This window comes from Camellia sinensis, chromosome 6, assembly GCF_055761805.1.
Source record: "Camellia sinensis isolate YWXY chromosome 6, ASM5576180v1, whole genome shotgun sequence".
In the NCBI taxonomy this organism is placed as follows: domain Eukaryota; kingdom Viridiplantae; phylum Streptophyta; class Magnoliopsida; order Ericales; family Theaceae; genus Camellia; species Camellia sinensis.
In genome coordinates this window covers 178251643-178271100 of record NC_138966.1, presented here as the reverse complement: position 1 = coordinate 178271100, position 19458 = coordinate 178251643, and the positions used below count along the sequence as shown (strand labels likewise).

The 19458-nt window shown below is 34.0% G+C and overlaps 1 protein-coding gene across 1 annotated transcript; it reads left to right on the top strand.

Moving 5' to 3' along the window:
- Positions 1-285: 285 nt before the first annotated feature.
- Positions 286-5214, top strand: LOC114283937 (uncharacterized). The gene is made up of 2 exons (XM_028226816.2): positions 286-2319; positions 4756-5214. The coding sequence occupies exon 1, from the start codon at positions 433-435 to the stop codon at positions 2299-2301; it is 1869 nt and encodes a 622-aa protein (XP_028082617.2). The 5' UTR covers positions 286-432; the 3' UTR covers positions 2302-2319; positions 4756-5214.
- The last annotated feature ends 14244 nt before the right edge of the window (positions 5215-19458 follow it).

The following is a 19458-nucleotide window of genomic DNA, read 5'->3' as shown; positions in this document are numbered from 1 at the left end:
CAAACAATTTAGCCAAGAACTTGAGACTATACAAGCCACCATAGATACAAATCTGTAAATTATTAACAATTACAGTCTCTAATAATCTTAAGAGGTGATCTAATGGATGTCTCTAATTTTTTTTCTCCAAAAATTAGACAAATCATAAATATCCAGTTTAACGACAACATTATAATAATTTTGGTGATCAAATTTTTTTCCATTTAAGAATAATAAAAAATGGTTTTCCATCCTGTCGAAGCAGCCGCACAAGTAAAACCCATAATCGACATCCTGTTGGACAACATCGGGTCATAGAAATGTATCATATCAGATTCCATGACCCGAATTTTGGGGCCAATGAAATCCCCAAATCATCATCGGATTCGTATTAACACAAGGTGAGAGAGAGAGAGAGAGAGATAGGGCAGAGCTGAGCAGAGGTTGGAGAAGATGACGAAGCTTGGTGCTTTTGCTGTAATCAAATTCATGGAAGCTTTTTATACTTGCCGAAAAGCAAACAAATCGTTGCGTTTCTTTGGTACTCACTTTCACTCTCACTCTCACTCTCACTCTCACTCTAATACTGTAAACCCTAGTCCTGTTTTTACAACGAGTACAATCAAAAAAGACCAAGCTTTATTGGGTTTGGGGCACAATGATCTCCAAGACGCGGTAGAGTTGTTCAATGGCATATTCAAAACGGGACCTTTGCCCCAAATTTCTCAATTCAATAAAGCGTTAGGGACTATTGCGAGAATGGGTCATTACGCCACTGCTCTTTCTCTTATTCACAAGTTGCAGTTCCTGCAAGGCATTCAGGTCGATCTCTATACCTTCAGCATTGCAATTAACTGTTATTGCCACCTTAATCGAGTCCATTTCGGGTTCTCTGTTTTGGGTACCCTTTTCAAATGCGGTTATTCACCTAATGTATGTATCTTCAACACTCTGATAAATGGACTTATTTTGGAAGATAAAACTCCTGAAGCTGTGGAGTTATTTAACAAATTAATGAGAAATAGAGAAATTGAACCCAACGTGGTTATGTATGGAACCCTTGTTAATGGGCTTTGCAGAACAGGGAACACTAGCAGGGCTGTTAGTTTGCTTAGGATAATGGAAGAGGGAAGTTGTAAACCTGACACCGTAGTGTATAGCACAATCATTGACAGCCTTTGCAAGGATAGAATGGCGGATGATGCACTCAAACTCTTTTTTAAAATGAAAGAAGAAGGCATTCGTCCAAATGTTGTCACTTATACTTCTTTGATTGATGGCCTGTGTAGTTTTGGTCGGTGGACAGAGGCTTTCGGAATGTTAAGAGAAATGCTTGATAGCGGTATTTCTCCAAATATTTGTACATTTAATGTGTTGGTGGATGCACATACTAAGGAGGGGATGGCGAAAGAGGCAGAGGAGGTACTTGAAGTCATGATACAAAGAGGTGTGGATCCTAATGTAGTCACATACAATACTCTAATGGATGGATACTGTTTGCAAGGTCGGATGGACGAAGCAATTAGAGTGTTCAATACCATGGTGGATAGAGGTCTTCACCCTAATGTTCGTAGCTATAACATTCTAATCAACGGATATTGCAAGAAGATGAAAATGGATGAGGCCATGCATCTCTTTCAAGAAATGCCTCGAAGGGGGTTGAAACCCAACAATGGAACTTTCAACACTATTTTACAAGGTTTGTTTCGATCAAGCAGATGTTCAGCTGCTCAAGAACTTTTTAATGAGATGCAAGCTGTGGGCATAATTCCAGATTCTCAAACTTATACTATCTTGTTGGATGGGTTGTGCAAAAATGGGCGTATAGTAGAAGCATGTTCATTATTGCAGTTAATGGAAGGAAACAATTTACAGCTTAATATTGTTATGTACAGTATCCTCATTGATGGATTCTGCAAGGTTAAAAAGCTTGATACTGCAAGGGCTCTTTTCAAAAATCTTTCTTCCAAGGGATTACATCCTGATGTTAAGACATACACTATTATGATACAAGGTCTTTGTGAAGAAGGCCTACTAGATGAAGCCAAAGAGTTGTTTGTGAAAATGGAAGAGAATGGTTGTTTGCCAAATGATGTCACTTACAACATTGTCATTCAAGGATTTCTTGGACAACAAAAGTGCCATGAGGCATTGGTGCTCCTTGAGGAAATGATTGGAAGGGGTTTTTCACCAGATGCATCTACTTCTGCCTTGATTGTTGATCTAATCACACTCACAACTAAAAGACAGGATCATCCTCTGCAAGATGTGATTAAGAAGTTCATGCGAAATGATAGACAGGGAATCCAAAAAATTGAGTAAATTTCTCAAGTTGTGAAGGTAAAACTACATTTATACTAAACCATATAGTCTATTCTCAAGTGACTCTTTTTATTTTATTTTTCTCTTTTTATTGTAATGTGATCTTTTAACTTCTGGAGATTACATTTTGAAGCCATAAGCATTGGCTTACTTTCAAAGGAAAGCAGTGATGAAACATATTTACCTTAACTCTTCTTGTATTTCTCTTTGGTTGCCTCTATTGCTTAGTTAATGTAATAAAAATCTGATACGGACTAATATTTCTAGCATAACCTCTAGCGACATTAAAATTGATGCACTCTGTCATCCTACGTTTATTTCCTTCTTATTCTTCTCCATATGATGGAATTTTGTGAACACAAGTCATCTTCTTCTTATTCTTCTTCTTTTTTTTCTTTCTTCTTTTTTTTGGTGTGTGTCTGTGTCCTCTCTCTTGAACATTTTCAACAGTTTCATCTTGGTCACCTTTTCCTCCTGATACCATAAGGAACTTCAAACACTTCCATACTCAAAAATTTAGCTTGGACCAGTACTTTGAAAAAGCAGAGCACTGGTCATTAGTGGAAGAACAAAAATTCAAGGCCGTTTGAGGTGCATTTATTTTCATGATCTATACATTTAGGAAGAGATATATGAGGATTTCGTTGTGGACATTGTCAGCCCCTATGAATTCTAATGGGAGATGTGCAACTTATTAGCCCATATATATATGAGAGAGAGAGAGAGAGAGAGAGAGATCCATATTTTGCCTCTCTATCGGAAGTTGTCGATGAGGCTAAATAAACGTTCAGAAAATAAAGTATAGAGATCCACACAAATACTGTGAAGTATTTAATTCAATTGGAAGCTTATGAGCAAAATTCACCATTTGATTAAAACATATATAGTTCATGAGCTATCTTCACTGTCTCTGTGCATTACATGAGCTTGGAAAAATAAATGAAAGAAAACAAAACACAACAAAATAAAAAGAACTAACATTTCCTTTTGCTGAAATATACTGCCTTTGTATGTAAAAATTTAGCAGTATTCAAATGTTCTTGTGAAACTTCTTGATGGCCCCAGAATTCTCACCTCTACATGTTGGTATGATATCAAGTATTTTGGTGTTCATGTTTGCTTTGTATTTGAAAACTTTGTTGCTTTTTTGTTGTGTCATTGTTCTATAGTCTATTAACTCTGACTAGGTGCTTTTAACTTGTTTGAGATAACAAAACCTCTGTTGATTTACCAAGATGTAAACTTGGTTTTTGCTTTGTGCTTTTGTATTCGAAGTTTGGTAGTCAATTTTGTGAGTCGTGAGCTGGTTTAGAACATTGAAATCTAGCAGAGGTCTCAATTGAAGAAGATAACTAGTGTGAAATCTTATTACCCTCTAAAAAGTGACTTGAATTTGAATCTCAGGCTTCATAACTGAATTAATTTCTTCCTTGGATTCACTATTTTATTTATTTAATTGAGGCGGACAGATTGAAATTGATTGGAGTTAGGAGATAAGAGTTGTGCGTAGGAGAATGAAGGTGGTGAAATCATGTCTAGGTGGACGAATCATTTGTATCGCTATCTATCTTCCATATGGATTCCCTAAAAGCCACAACCTTTCAGTTATTGACACTTCTATCATTACACTTTCCATGTCCTTTTTAGCAGTTTGGATGGGAGTTATTTATTTGTTTATTTATTTTCCTACCCACATCATATTTTCAAGACTTGAAGGCTTTTTGTTCTTTTTATTGTCATTATCTTTGTTCTAGAGATGCTTATATGACCTATATGTAGATCATGAAAACAATTAAATTTAACTTAGTTGCCAGTACAATTTGAAGATAGATGCTGCGGGATTTTTGTTAACTTCAGGCTGAAAACTTTACTGGCTTTGACTTCTGTTTCTTTTAAGTTATGAACTTTTAACTCATTCTACCATGTTGAGCAGCCTGTTTCTTCCTGATTCATTTTATCTACTGTTTAACTCCCCGATTGCTGATATCACTTTAGATTATTTACTTTCTTGTAATCATCTTTTATTTCTACTTTATAAGATGCGCAATTTATTAGCCCTTATGTACAAAACATATTTTAATATATGGATAAATTACACTTTGCCCCCTTTATGTTTGACCACTTTCTCAATTTGGCCCTTAAAGTTTGTTTTTTTCCACTTTGACTTTTCATGTTTTAAGTTTTTCTCAATTTACTCTTAAAGTTAATTTATGTTCAAAAGTAGATAAAAAATGCCACAGTAACTATCACATAATATAGAAAATATATTATTATATTGAGATTTAAATTTATGTCAAAGATGTGAGTTATATATAATAAAATATTTTTATATTACGTGATTGTCAATATGTCATTCTGTCTAATTTTTAATAGAAGTTAGCTTTAAGAGAATTCCATATCCTAATCAAGAATAATGTTTTGTTATTAATTCTCTTACACTTACTGCTCTGCCAGATTATCAGGTGTGGACTTTTGTAGTGGATGGCTCGTGGAGGAAAGACACAATGGCTGCTGGTTTTGCTTGGATTTGCTACAGTAGTCAGCAATGTGAAGTAGCTCGAAGGGCGGTGGGTCTTCGTCTATCATCACCACTGATGGCAGAAGCAAAGGTAGTAATAGATGCACTTAGCTGGGCCAAAGATCATCAACTTAAGTGTATCCATCTTTACGGACTGCCAAGTTTTGATCAATCTGACTTAATCAAAAGGGTGAACGTAATTGGAGGGTTGCTTCTATTATAAATGATATGCTGCTATTAGTTAAGTTTTTGTGTACTTTCTTTGTATATATAAGGTTGCTAGAATGGTGATCAAACCATCTCATGAGCTAGTAAAATCTGTAAACACTATTCCTAAGTAATGCAAGTTTGTTCTGCTTTCTGGAAAAAAAAAAGAAAAAAGAAAGAGAATTCCATATCTGGCATTTCTTAGTAGGGTGGAGAAACATCAGGGTGGGTCGGATTTGGGCTGAACTAACATTATATAATAAGAGTGTGTGTGTCATTTTAAGCCCGGTTTGGCCCGACATTAGATCTAACTTAGCCATCACAAGCCCAATTCTAAAAGAATATCTAAATCTTAAGCCCACCCACTTAACTAAATAGATATGATTCCCCCCTTCCCCATTCTGAAGGGATGAGGGTAGGTGCTGTCACAGCATTGACAACCGACGGCATCGTTTAATTTATAATTAAAAAAAAAATGGAATCTCACGCAAAAATTCGCCCTTTTTTGCTATATAATAACATTAGGTTTAGATTGACTTACGTAAAGCTTTAAAAAAAAAATAAAAAATAAACCTTTAACCATGTTTTTCTATTTAGTATAAAATTATAATTTTAGACTTAGGGTTCACTTTAAGAAAAAAGAAGAAACTTAACATCTACAAAGAAAGTTTTTGCACCATTATTACAGTGATTCATCATCAGCCTCCATCGTCAATCTTCACTCACAACACCATCTCGTGCTCAATCACTCTCTTGTTTAAGGTATTATAGATTATTTATGTATATATATATGTATGTATGTGTATGTATAATATATATATATATATATATATGTGTGTGTGTGTGTTATTATAGAATCCACACCCTATATGCCAATATGAATGTCGTAACTAAAAGCAATAATTATTAGTTATAATCAAAGATCACATAGAGAATAATCTAAGATCTTTTCAATCATAATTAAAATAATATTCAAAATAAGTCACAATTAATATCACAATGAGTGATAATTAGGGACGGAACGAAGATTTCATTATCAGAGGGGTCAAAAGATAAATAATTTTTTTTTCACCATATACACAAACACATATGTATATAGAATATGATATATAAATTAAATACCGTAAAAGCAATCTCTAATTGGATGAATAAGTCTTTTTGGTGCAAAATAGAAAGATAATACAAGTTGGGAGAAGAATGATATATATATTTTCTATATTGGGGGCTATTTTATGTATAAAATGATATATATATTTTTAAAGTGTTATGACAAACAATATTTTTCATAGAAATAGGGGGTCATGACTCTCCATGATCTTCTCCTAGTTTCGTCACTGATCATAAGCAAGTTGTAATTAATACTATAATAAGTTGTAACCCAAAAGTGATGTGCCTTGTAAAATTTTCCTATATATCTTACATGTTTATATTGTAATAGTGATGCTTGTAATAGAAAGAAAAGGGAAAAACAAAGGATAGATGTGAAATTGTTGGTTTGAAGGCAAATCTTGATTTTATTTATTTATTTTTTTGTGTGAAAATTAAGTTTATTTTTGCTAGGATTGAAGTTTATGCAATTTGTTATTTACTTCTTCCCAAAAAAAAAAAAAAAAAAAAATTGTTAATTACTTACATAGAAAGTAATGAATCAACTTGTACATATATTTATATTATTATAAGGAATGGCTAAAAATTAGTAAATAGTTAAAGGGACAATTAATTGTAGAGCATATTTTAATTTATTATGAAAAATAATAGAAATTCGTTCATTATGTTGTTAGCTTCATTTGTACATCTTTTTAACATTTATCTTGGTTTTGAAGCAAAAAATCGAATTAATTTTTGTATATATTCATTTGTACTACTCATTAATACTTCTATTTTTATTTTATTATCATATTATTGTTCTTAATGAGGTTGATGGACTTGAGAAGAGTATAGAAGATAATGCCAGATTGTTAAAAGAGCACACACCAAGTCTTGGAACTGAGTTTGAGTCAGAGGAAATTGCATACCAATTCTACAGTGAATATGGAAGAATTATGGGATTTAGGGGTTGTTTGGGGTGTCCTAAATGAGTGCACTTTTTGTCTTTTTGGATTAAAAAGTTGAGAAAAAAAAATATGGATGTTTGGGTTAACTTTTTAACTTTTTATGGAAAAATGTGTATTAAAAAATTGTATAAATAAGTGTATAGGGGAATAAAGTAATGGTGTAGGCCGTACGGTTGGAAGCAGCGCTGCTGTGGGTGTGTAGGAGATTGATTCTCTACTTTTCGGGCATAAGTTGGTCGGTTCTGTTCGGCCCATGGGGGCCACCACGGGTTCCGTTTTACTAATCGAAACTGTTCAATGTGTAGAACTCGTTGAGTACTATATGTTTATAAAAAATCACGTTGATTGGATATCGATGGCTATCTAATCGTGTTAGTTTTTTTTGTCAACTGTTAACTATAACACCAATCATTTTTTATACAAAACTGATTTGATCATGTTGTTAGCGATATCCGGTAGACGTGATTTTTTACAGCCATATAGTACTAGACAAGGTCTACATATTGAATGGTTCGGATTATCAAAACGAGACCCATGGTGAGCCCGCACGGGCCCAACTATTCCAATGTCACTTAGTGAATGCTTATAAAATAATTTTTTTCCCCTTTCTTGGCAGTTGGTTTGGCTAATGGGCCGAAAAGTTGAATTATTTTTTAATATTTATATATTAAATTTTTTATATTTTTTTTTGATGAATAGTGATAACTTTTTAACTTTTTGAATAACTTTTTGACTTTTTGCCTTTTTTAGTGGATCCCAAACCAGCCCTTAGTATTAGAAGAGATTACCATATGAAAAGCAAAAAAGATGGTATAATGGTTAATAGAAAGTTTGTTTGTAAAGAGGAAGAAAAAGATAAACGAAGTGAAATGGTAAAACAACCTCGACAAGACAATAGAACTAATTGTAAAGCATTCATGTATATCTCTTTAGATCGGGAATTATCAAAATGGGTTGTTACAAAGTTTGATGATACCCATAACTATATTATGTATTTTCCTCAATGTGCTCATATGATGCCATCTCAAAGAAAGGTTTCTGAAGCTCAAGGTATAAATATGGAATTAGCTGATGCTACCAGTTTATCACTCAAGGCATCACATGATCTCACTAGTAGCCAAGCAGCAGGAGAGAATTTGTAGGATTCAGGCGAGAAGACCAAAAGAGCTACTTGCCTGTAAAAAGCCAGAGAGACTTGCAATATGGTGAAGTAGGTACTTTGTTGAGATATTTTTAGAAGCAAGCAGCTAATAATCCATATTTTTACTATGCAGTTCAATTGGATGTTGATGAAATGATAACCAATATTTTTTGGGCTGACCATCAGATGATTATGGATTATGAAAATTTTGGGGATACTGTTCATTCAACACAACATTTCGAACAAACAAAGAGTATCGACCATTTGCTCTTTTTACTGGCTTTAACCATTTTAGAATGACAATGATTTTTGGTGCCGCATTACTATATGATGAGAAAACAGCATCATTTGAGTGGTTATTTGAAACTTTCTTGCATGCAATGTCGGGGGAAAAGCCTAGTACTATTTTTACAGATCAAGATCAAGCAATGGCTAAGGGAATATCTTGTATCATGTTTGATATTACTCATGGATTATGTACTTTTCACCTAATGCAAAATGCCTTGAAGCATTTGGGCTATTTGTACAAGGGCAGCTCAACATTTGCAAGTGACTTTAAAGCTTGTATTTTCGAATATGAAGATGAAAATGAGTTAGTTGAAGCTTGGAAATCTTTGATTATTAAATACAATTTGGAGGAGAATACATGGATGAAGAAAACTTGGGAACTTAGAGAGAAGTGGGCACACGTGTACATGAAATGGTCATTTAATGCAGGTATGCGAAGCACCCAACTCAGTGAGAGCTTGAATGCAAAATTAAAAAAGCATTTAAAATCTGACCATAATATTGTTCAATTCTTTATCTATTTCGATCAAGTTGTTTTAGACAAGCGATATAATGAAAGTTATGCTATTTATCAATCTAGACAAAAGTTACCAAGAATAAAAATCAAGAGTTGTCCCATGTTAGTTCAAACCACGAAACTATATACCTCTCCTATCTTGGACTTATTCCATGGCGAGTTTGACAAGTCTCTTTCTTGTCAAGTAAGGAAATGCTGTGAGTTAGAAGGAGAAATTAAATATGTGATTGGTTTGAATGGAGAAGATAGAGAGTATATTGTAGTGGTTGCAATGGAATTTGATAATTTAGGAGGCAAAACTCTACAAAATGTTCGTTATACTTGTCAAAAATTTGAGAGTTTTGAAATTTTTTGTGGTCATGCGATTAAAGTGCTCCATCAGATGGATGTTATGGAAATTCCCAATAGATATATACTAGTGTGATGGAGGCTAGACGCAAAGGATTGTTCATCTAAAGACAAAAAAGTTATAGTGAATGAGGTTGATCCCAAGTTGGTAATATCAACACGTTATAGACATCTTTATCCTAGAATGGTAAAATTAGCAGCTCGATTATCTGAATATGATACTGTATATGAGTTTGTGAGCAATAGTATTGCTGATTTGTGTGTAAAAGTAGACAATATGATCATTTCACTAAATAGCTCAACTACTTCAAGTAGTGGAGGCCCCATTGACATGGGATTAAATGATATTGATCCAAATTTTGAAAGAGTTAAGGGTTTGAAAAAGAAAGACAATGTACAAAAGAGTGGTGGTAGGTTAAAGCCTTGGCATGAGAAGATTGGAAAGAGGACAAAAGTTGTTTCACGACCTTGCGTCACTCAGGTATTAATCTTATTTAGCTTTGTAATTTTTATATTTTATATTTTTATTTATTTATCTTACTTTGTGCAATGTACTTATAAATACTTCAAAACATCTGTAGAATATTGACCAATGCAACAACAATATAGATGTCCCAAATTCATCTTCAAACCAACCACATGTGAGTTTTTCTTTTATTTTTATTTACCATATATGATGCAAATGTAATGATAATGACACATTATATTTACTTATAATTATTTAGGATGTCTATACACCTTATTAGTCACAAATGATGAATTATGGGTATAATATTTTCTTACATGACATTAATTGTCCGCCATCACACCCACAGTCGGTGCTTTTGTCTTTCCAAGTATCATATAGCCCACCAATTTCTCAAGTATTTAATATACTTACACTTGAAAATAAAAAATAGTCAATAAATTTTATTCTAAATATATTTTCATATATACTTTTTTCTTCCAAGAAATTTCAGTTGATCCAACCGTGCAAACTCCTATGGAGGCTTCGTCATGTTTGGACAAGGATGAATTTGTTAATTTCTCTAGCAATTCAGAACCCCCCCCCAACAAAATTGAAAGAGATGACATTTGATTAACATGTAACTATTGCTTTATCATTACTGTAATTTTTCTTTCTAGATATATTAGGCTCAATAATATTATTGTTTATTCATTTTAATGATTTTGTGTCACGACCCGCTCCCCGAGTGCTGTGTATGTCTATTCTGCAGCCCCGCATCTTAGACTTTCCAAAAACTATTTCTGAATTGCATTGTTTCCTGAAAATTGGTAAACCGCCATAAGCACATGACAGAATGATAAATATTATGTCAAGAGTATAAGGGACACTAAATAACCATGGATAGTTATGTAACTAAAATATTTACAATAACTTAGTCTGAACAAATAATCATTTAAGTAACAAAATTGAGATTAAGTAAATAAAAAACCATAACCACGGTACCGAACAAAACAGATATATGGATTCAAGAGGTGGCTCGTACGAACTCTAGAGGTGGCTCCCACAATAGCGTAGCACTTAGCTCTATACAACATTTTGTTCCACACCAAAAATCAAAGTAGAGAGGCAGGCCTTTCCATTACCCTCCACGTGTCCCCAACAATCTTCCTTAGATTTGGATTGAAATCTTGTTAGATCTATAGTTATCTTATTAACTTGAGGTAATTATATTTTGGCCCCAATTCTTTTAAAATAATTATATTCCTCTTTCGTTTGATAAAAACACAAATTAATTCCTAATTAAATTACACTCTATCATATACTAACAGAAAATTAATTATTTATTTTACGACCACACCCATTATTATTATTATTATTTATTTTTATTTTTAATAATATATCATGACATACAACTATAATACTAGTATAAAATTTAAGGGACAACTTAAATATTTAGGTTGTTACAATCTTCCTTCCTTTAAAAATTCCGTCCTTGAAATTCATCATATGTGTAAACTATCCACTGCGCACTCTGATACATATATATTAGATGATTAATCTGGTAGAAAATATTACCTCAAAAAAATTTTACCAAAAACAACTCACTGTCTAATTGTTAAAAATTGTTTTGGGCCAAAATGAGAAACAATCGGTGACCTTAAAAACTTTTCATTAGTTTTATTTCCGAAAAAAATAAAAAATAAAAAATAAAATGAGAACACAATCAAACAAGTGACTGGAAGTAAAATGACAGAATCATATGCAGGAGTTGAAAGAATTTGAGATGAACTCCCATTTCTTTTATCCGTGAACTTTCCACTAATGAAAAATAGTTTCAAAATTAGTATTTTTAAAATTTGAACCCACTTTTAAAAAGTCAAAATGATTTTTTTTATTTTGAATACTGAACTGAAAATTATATGTATTTAATTATATTATAATTTTGGTGGGTTCTTGAGCTCAGCATCCGTTGTTTCTTTTCCTTCTTTTACTATAACAAATATAAATTATATCTAATATCCTTCACAAATTAGCCCACAAAAAATAAATAAAAAATAAAAAATAAATTTATAAATATATATATATATAATCGTATAAAATTATAATATAATTAAATCAACTAACAAAATATAATATTTAGGTACTAATTACCCACTATCCTACTCCTTAAATGTGCGTGTGTCCTATGCTCCAATGATGATTTATTTATTTTTTTATAAACCATTGCTCTGATACTATTTGTCACGACCCGCTCCTCGTACCCAAGGGTTAAGTATCGTGATGGCCAATAACTGAAATTACCTCCGGCTAATTCTTGAACAAATTAATAAACGCGAGCGGAAATAATATTTAAGTGAGGATACTAAAATAATCATCGGAGCTTCTATTTTTATAACAAAATTTATTGACCAAAAAAGTCGATATATACATATAAAAATATCATAAAAGTGCTATGTATGTCTATTTCGCAACCCCGCGTTTAAGACTTTTCAAAAACTATTTCTGAATTGCATTGTTTCTTGAAAATTGGTAAACCGCTATAAGCACATGGCAAAGTGAGAAATATTATGCCAAGAGTATAAGGGACACAAAATAACTATGGATAGTTATGTAACTAAAATATTTAAGATAACTTGGTCTGAACAAATAATCATTTAAGTAGCACAACTGAAAGTATGTAAATAAATAACTATAACCACGGTATCGAACAAAACAGAACAGAGGTCACATGGATGACAGTCAGAACAGAGGTACAAATTCAATAAGTGGCTTGCACGGATTATAGAGGTGGCTACCACAATAGTATATCACTTATCTCCACACAGAACAGAACAGAGGTCAATAGATTCATGACAATAGAGGGCCACAAGGTGACCAAACAGAGGCCAATGGTTATTTAAGTCCCCCAAGACATGAGACTCCCGTGGTGGTACTTACAAAACATAATTGTATATAAGGTCATTGTCAAATAATCATTAAAAGTTAAACAAATATATCTGTGAGTTTCATTTTAAACAAATAGGGTTTAGAAAATAATCCATGTAATTGGAATATTAATATAATTTATAAAACATAAACTTGTATGTAATAATTTATGATAAGTCAAAATATACGTAAAATATATTATGATGACTGAAAGTATAATATAACTCACCTTAATATTAACCCTTAGCCTTTACTTTTCATTATCACAAACCTTTTTACTTCTTAGTTTCCTGTCTTCACTACCCTTGCATTTTTCTTCTCTCTTTTTTTTCTTCCTTTTTTTCTTCTTTGATCTTGATCTCCTCCCTCGGGAGGCAGGCCTTTGCATTACCATCCACGTGTCCACAACAATCTTCCTTAGATTTGGATTGAAATCTTGTTAGATTTATAGTTACCTTATTAACTTGAGATAATATTTTGGCCCCAATTCTTATAAAATAATTATATTCCCCCTTCGTTTGATAAAAATACAAATTAATTCCTAATTAAATTATCCTCTATCATATACCAACAGAAAATTAATTATTTATTTTACTGCCACACTTATTATTATTATTATTATTATTATTGTTGTTGTTGTTGTTGTTGTTGTTGTTGTTGTTGTTGTTGTTGTTGTTGTTGTTATTTATTTTTATTTTTAATAATATATCATCACATACAACCATAATGTTAGTATAAAATTTAAGGGACAACTTAAATTTTCAGGTTGTTACAATCTTCATTCCTTTTAAAAATTTCGTTATCGAAATTCGTCATATGTGTAAACTATTCGTTGTACATTCTGATAAATATATATTAGATGATTAATCTGGTAGAAAATATTACCTCAAAAAAACTTTATCAACAACTCACTGTCTAGTTGTCAAAAATTATTTTGGGCCAAAATGAGAAATAATCGGTGACTTTAAAAACTTTCCATTAGTTTTATTTCCAAAAAAAATAAAAAATAAAATAAGAACATAATCAAACAAGCGACTGGAAGTGAAATGACAGAATCATATGCAGGAGTTGAAGGAATTTGAGATGAACTCCTATTTCTTTTATCCGTGAACTTTCCACTGATGGAAAATAATTTCAAAATTAGTATTTTTAAAATTTGAACCCACTTTTAAAAATTCGAAATGATTTTTTTTTTGAATACTGAACTGAAAAGTATATGTATTTAATTATATTATAATTTTGGTAGGTGCTTGAGCTCGACATCCTTTGTTTCTTTTCCTTCTTTTACTATAACAAATATAAATTATATCTAATATCCTTCACAAATTAGGCACACAAAAAAAATATAAATAAATAAATAAATTTATATATATATATAATATATAAAATTATAATATAATTAAATCGACTAACAAAATATAATATTTAGGTACTAATTACCTGTTATCCTACTTCTTAAATGTGCATGTGTCCTATGCTCCAATGATGATTTATTTATTTTTTTATAAACCATTGCTCTGATATCATTTGTCACGGCTCGCTCTCCGTACCCAAGGGTTAAGCATCGTGATGGTCAGTAACTGAGGTTACCTCCCGCCTTCTTAAAAAAATTGATAAACGTGAGCGGAAATAATATTCAAGTGAGGGCACCAAAATAATCATTAGACCTTCTATTTTTATAACAAAATTTATTGGCAAAAAAGACCGATATTTACATATAAACATATCTATAAAAGTGCTGTGTGTGTCTATTCCGCAGCCTCGCATCTAAGACTTCCCAAAAGCTATTTCTGACTTGCATTCAGTGTGTTTGATTTGAGTTTTTTTGATTAAGTTTTTTGAAAACTGAGTTTTTTGGTTTTCGTATTTTTTTGTTTTTGTGAATATTTTTAAAATTTTAAATATTTTTTTTACTTTTTTAGATGCACCTTACTTAGATGTATCTAAAATATAAAAAATTGTGAAAAAAATATTTTAAAAAATTAAGAAATACATAAAAATACAAAAAATATACTGAATTCTTTTATTTTTTTTAAATATTTTTGGTATCTAGTGAATTTTAAAAAAAAATTATAATTTTTTTACTTTTTAGGTGTATTTATGTTAGGTGTGTCTAAAAAGTAAAAAATTTGCATAAAATATTTAAAAAATTCAGTAAAAACAAAAAAAAAATGAAAAATAAGAAAGTAGAATTTTTTGAAAACTGTTTTTAGAAAAATGGAACCAAGCAAACTATGAGCACATGGCAGAGTGAGAAATATTATGCCAAGAGTACAAGGGACACAAAATAACCATGGATAGTTATGTAACTAAAATATTTAAGATAACTTGGTCTGAACAAATAATCATTTAAGTAGCAAAACTGAGATTACGTAAATAAATAACCATAACTACAGTACCGAACAAAATAGAACAGAGGTTACATGAGTGACAATCAGAACATAGGTCAATGGATTCATAACAATACAGAGGTATGGATTCAATAGGTGGCTCGTACAGATTATAGAGGTGGCTCTCACAATAGTGTAGCACTTATCTCTGCACAACACTTTGCTTTGCACAAATTAGAGGTCAATAGATCCATGACAATAGAGGGTCACAAGGTGAACGAGCAGAGGCTAATGGTTATTTAAGTCCTCCAAGGCATGAGACTCTCGTGGTGGTACTTACAAAAAAAAATTGTATATCAGGTCACAGTCAAATAATCATTAAAAGTTAAACAAACATATCCATGAGTTTCTGTTGGCTACATATTTTGTACAAGCCAGTGACAATTCGACGTGTGGCAAGGTAAGGGCAATATGGGGAAACCAGTCAAGTCTCCGATCCTGATCATACACGCGACAGTTAAAATTGGTTGCTATAAGATCTGAGTAACAGTGGATCAACAAAGAGATGCAAAGCGACGTGGCTTCAACGGTTACTCACATTCAAATTCAAATATAGGATGGGAGCCTAACTGCAAGTGAAAGCGTAGTGGAACTATTCATAAGGTAGCATGATCAGCGATTATAGAGGAGCAGTTCGACAGTTTAAAGTGCAGTTCGATGGTTATCTTTGGGAAGTATAAATAGCAGGAAGGACCTTAGAGAAAAAAGGGGGGCTCAGATCTAAAGGAAACCAGTCTTACTTTACATATTCCAGTTTTTATATTTCCTGTTCTTTACATTTTTGTACTTTAAATTCCTGCACTGCACTTCATTTGTAGGAGTAGTTTTCGAGTATATTGCAGCTGTAAATCTCTACGAGGCTCAGATCATTGTAAGTTTTTCATACAAATGAAATGCTTCAATTTATTTAACTGTTCTTATGCTTAAATTCTCCTAAATCAAGCTACCAGTAAGCCACCAGTAAAAGTCCTCTTCATTGAGGCTGAAAGAACTATAACACAATCGTCTGAATAATTGGTTGGCAATTACAATTCTGTAAGGACTGATTGATCCTTGCTGGCACACTCATAATTACAAAAGTAACCTTCGAAAGCCAAAAAGCCAACATATATTTTTGGCACGCCCAGTGGGACCATTTAAAATGGCTAGACGTAGGAGACAAGGAGAAAATGAACGTTTGGAAGAAGGTGTGGAAGGAGTGGTTGAGATACCTAATGCAGAGGATAAGGTGATAACACATCCTGTGGAGACTCCTATCTTATCGGAACCCATGGTCGAACAGACCAGTACTTCAGAGCGAATACCATTTGTTCGTAATATTGGACGAGACCAAGGACGAGACCAAGGAATTAGACCATCCAATGTCCCATCTACTCAGCCAGTAAATCCGTGGGGTGGCTTAGTAGATGCCATGGGACAGCAATTAATAAACACAATGGAAAGGTGGGCAGCATCCTTTTTGGATCGAATGAATAACCACCAACCAACAAATGTAAGACACATGGAGGAAGTAAATGTCCCTCAGCAAAGATTGGCTAGAGATAAACAGCCTATGCAAGTTAATGGACATTCTAATGGTCAAACCAGTAATCAGATTCATAAAAGATTACCACCTCAGTCTTGGTACGAACCCATTTCGAGGCCTGTAGCAGGCCAGAATGCCTCAATGTTCAACAGTGAAGCCATGCAAATCGGTGGATCTGGCCCAGTACAAGAAAATGGCATAAGAATGGTTCCAAACTCCACATTCGAAGCCATACCTGGCACTAGGGGGTACAATAATCCCTTATTCGAATTTAGACACGGGGGGTTAGAAGGTTTTCCTACAAATGGAAGGGATACAATACCTGTTCCAACACCTTTCGTGGGTCCCTTCGCAGGACAGACTCAAAGAGGTTACCTACACCCCCAACAACAACCTGTACCACAGGGACAGCCAATCCCAAATGTACCACCCTATGGACCAAGAGGACCACAAGCACAAGTTTGTCCACCAAATCCTGTGTTTGTTCCCCCAGTAGTGGTTCAGCAGGCACAAAATATGGTCCCTAGGGACCAAATCACTGATATAGTTAGGGAGCTGTGTGGACCAATGGCTCGGGGGGTCCAAACTCCTGTGTACAGAAAACCATACCCAGAATGGGTCGACAGGATACATGAATATCCAAGAGGTTTCAGGATACCAGATTTTGTCCTTTTTTATGGGAACGGAAACCAATCAACAGTAGAGCATATTGCTAGGTTTGCTGCTCAATGTGGTGAATTTACCAATCATGACTATATGAAGTTGAGACTATTCCCAAATTCTCTAACTGGGGGAGCATTTGTATGGTACATTAACCTTCCACCTGGCTCCATCCAGACTTGGCAGCAAATAGAAGAGGCATTTCATGCCCAATTCTTCCAATCAGAGCCAGAAGTTTCCATGGCAGACTTGGCAAGATTGAGTCAAAGGCCTGAAGAGAAGGCTACTCAGTTTATTTTCAGATTTAAGAGGGCTCGAAATAAATGTAGAGTAATCTTGCCAGAACCAGAATTCATAAGATTGGCCCAAAATGGCTTAGAGTTCAGGCTTCGAAAGAAGTTTGATTCAACAGAGTTCAGGGATTTAGTGGAACTGACTTACAAAGTATCTAGATATGACGCATTACTAGAAGAGGAACAATATCGAAATAATGCATCATATAGGACATACTACAAAGATCCTAATTATGAGATTGATGCAGCAGAGATTGTGGGAAAAGAGCCTATGATCTGTAAAGCATTAATTCATAAAGATACGACAATTGACCAGCAGTTTAAAAAGAAAGATCTCCACAGGAAGTATTCTTTCGATTTAACTAAGGCAGATGACATTTTTGATCATTTGCTTGCGGCCAACTTCCTTAAATTACCAAAAGGGGTTAAAATTTCATCTCTTGATGAACTTAAAGGAAAAGTATATTGTAAATGGCATAATTCTTGGTCTCACTCGACTAAAAACTGTGTTGTTTTTCGAGATCATTGATCCAAGAACAAATTCGGAAAGGGAGTTTGAAATTCCCAGCCAAAGCTGAAAAAGCCATGGGGACCGACAGCAATCCATTTCCAGAAATTGGAGAAGTGGTAGCCAATGTCATTATGTCAGACTTTCAGAACCTGTCTTTGAAAGAATTGGAAGAAGTCAATGTACAGATGCATATGGCCAACCAGACAGCAATCAAAAAAGACACTAGAAATCTACCAGCTATTGGACGGGATTTCTCACATCAGAGGGAAGACTCTGACGAAGAAGCACTGGATGATGACTCCTTAGAGGCAGCCGTAATACAGAGGATGTGTCCCAGGTGCAGACTGAGTTATAAGTGGTTGAAAGGCCTTCCAGTTGATGGGAAGCAATATTACAGGGATGTGCAGAGGCGTCCCAAACCAACCAATGCTTATAATAAAAGGTCATATTCGGCTAATGTTAGGCGGCAGCCATTAGTGGTTGAGCCTGCAGTTGATAGAATGCATGCTAAAGGCAAAAGGCCCTTATATGAGACCAGGTCACCTAACTATTACAGAATGGAGAGTAGTCATTCTGAAAGAAGATTGGAGAAGAGTTCAGGTTTTAGGATCAAAGCCAGAAATTGGCCCCCTGGACTAGCTTCACGGAGGACAGAAAATGATCACCATCATCGAAAGCCTGAATCAGGCTCAAAGCTTGGAGACAGGGCCAAACAATTACCTTCACAGCCAGCCTCGAAGGTGACCTCGAAGGAAGAAAATGGCAGTTCAACGTCTGGGTCAGTAAGTTCGTGGGTACCTGGGGTCCCAGATTGGTTTGTGATGCAAAACAAACCTAGGGAAATGCCTACCCAAAGGAATGTTGGAAATCAAGGTAGGATGGTTAAGCCTCCTTTGGTGGCCCCCAACAACTGGGTATTGCTAAAACACCCAAGAACGAAGGAACCAGATATGGTCCCCGTTATTTCCAGATCACAAAGGAGGAAAATTCAGCGTAGGTACACCCAATACCAGCAAGACCTGAAAGAAAGTAGAGAGAGTTCTTCATTGATCCAGACTGAAGAAAAGAAGAATCGAAAGTCAGACCATACGCCAAAACCAGTTTTACAAAGCGATGTGGGTTGCAGCAGAGAACAGTTGGCCAAGGTTCATTCTGAACTAAAAGTCAGAGAGAATGATAGCCTAGCAGGGTTGGAGAAAGCTCTGATGGAGAGTGGTAGCGAGACAAAAGAAGAAATTGGCATGAGCCAAAAGAAAGAAATGGTGGAAGAAGAAATGTTCGAAGCTTTCATGGCCAAGCAAACATTTTTGGTTGGAAAACCAGCCGAGGAAA

Coding starts and splice junctions, on each gene's coding strand:
- LOC114283937 (XM_028226816.2), top strand. CDS start 433: ATGACGAAGCTTGGTGCTTTTGCTGTAATCAAATTCATGGAAGCTTTT.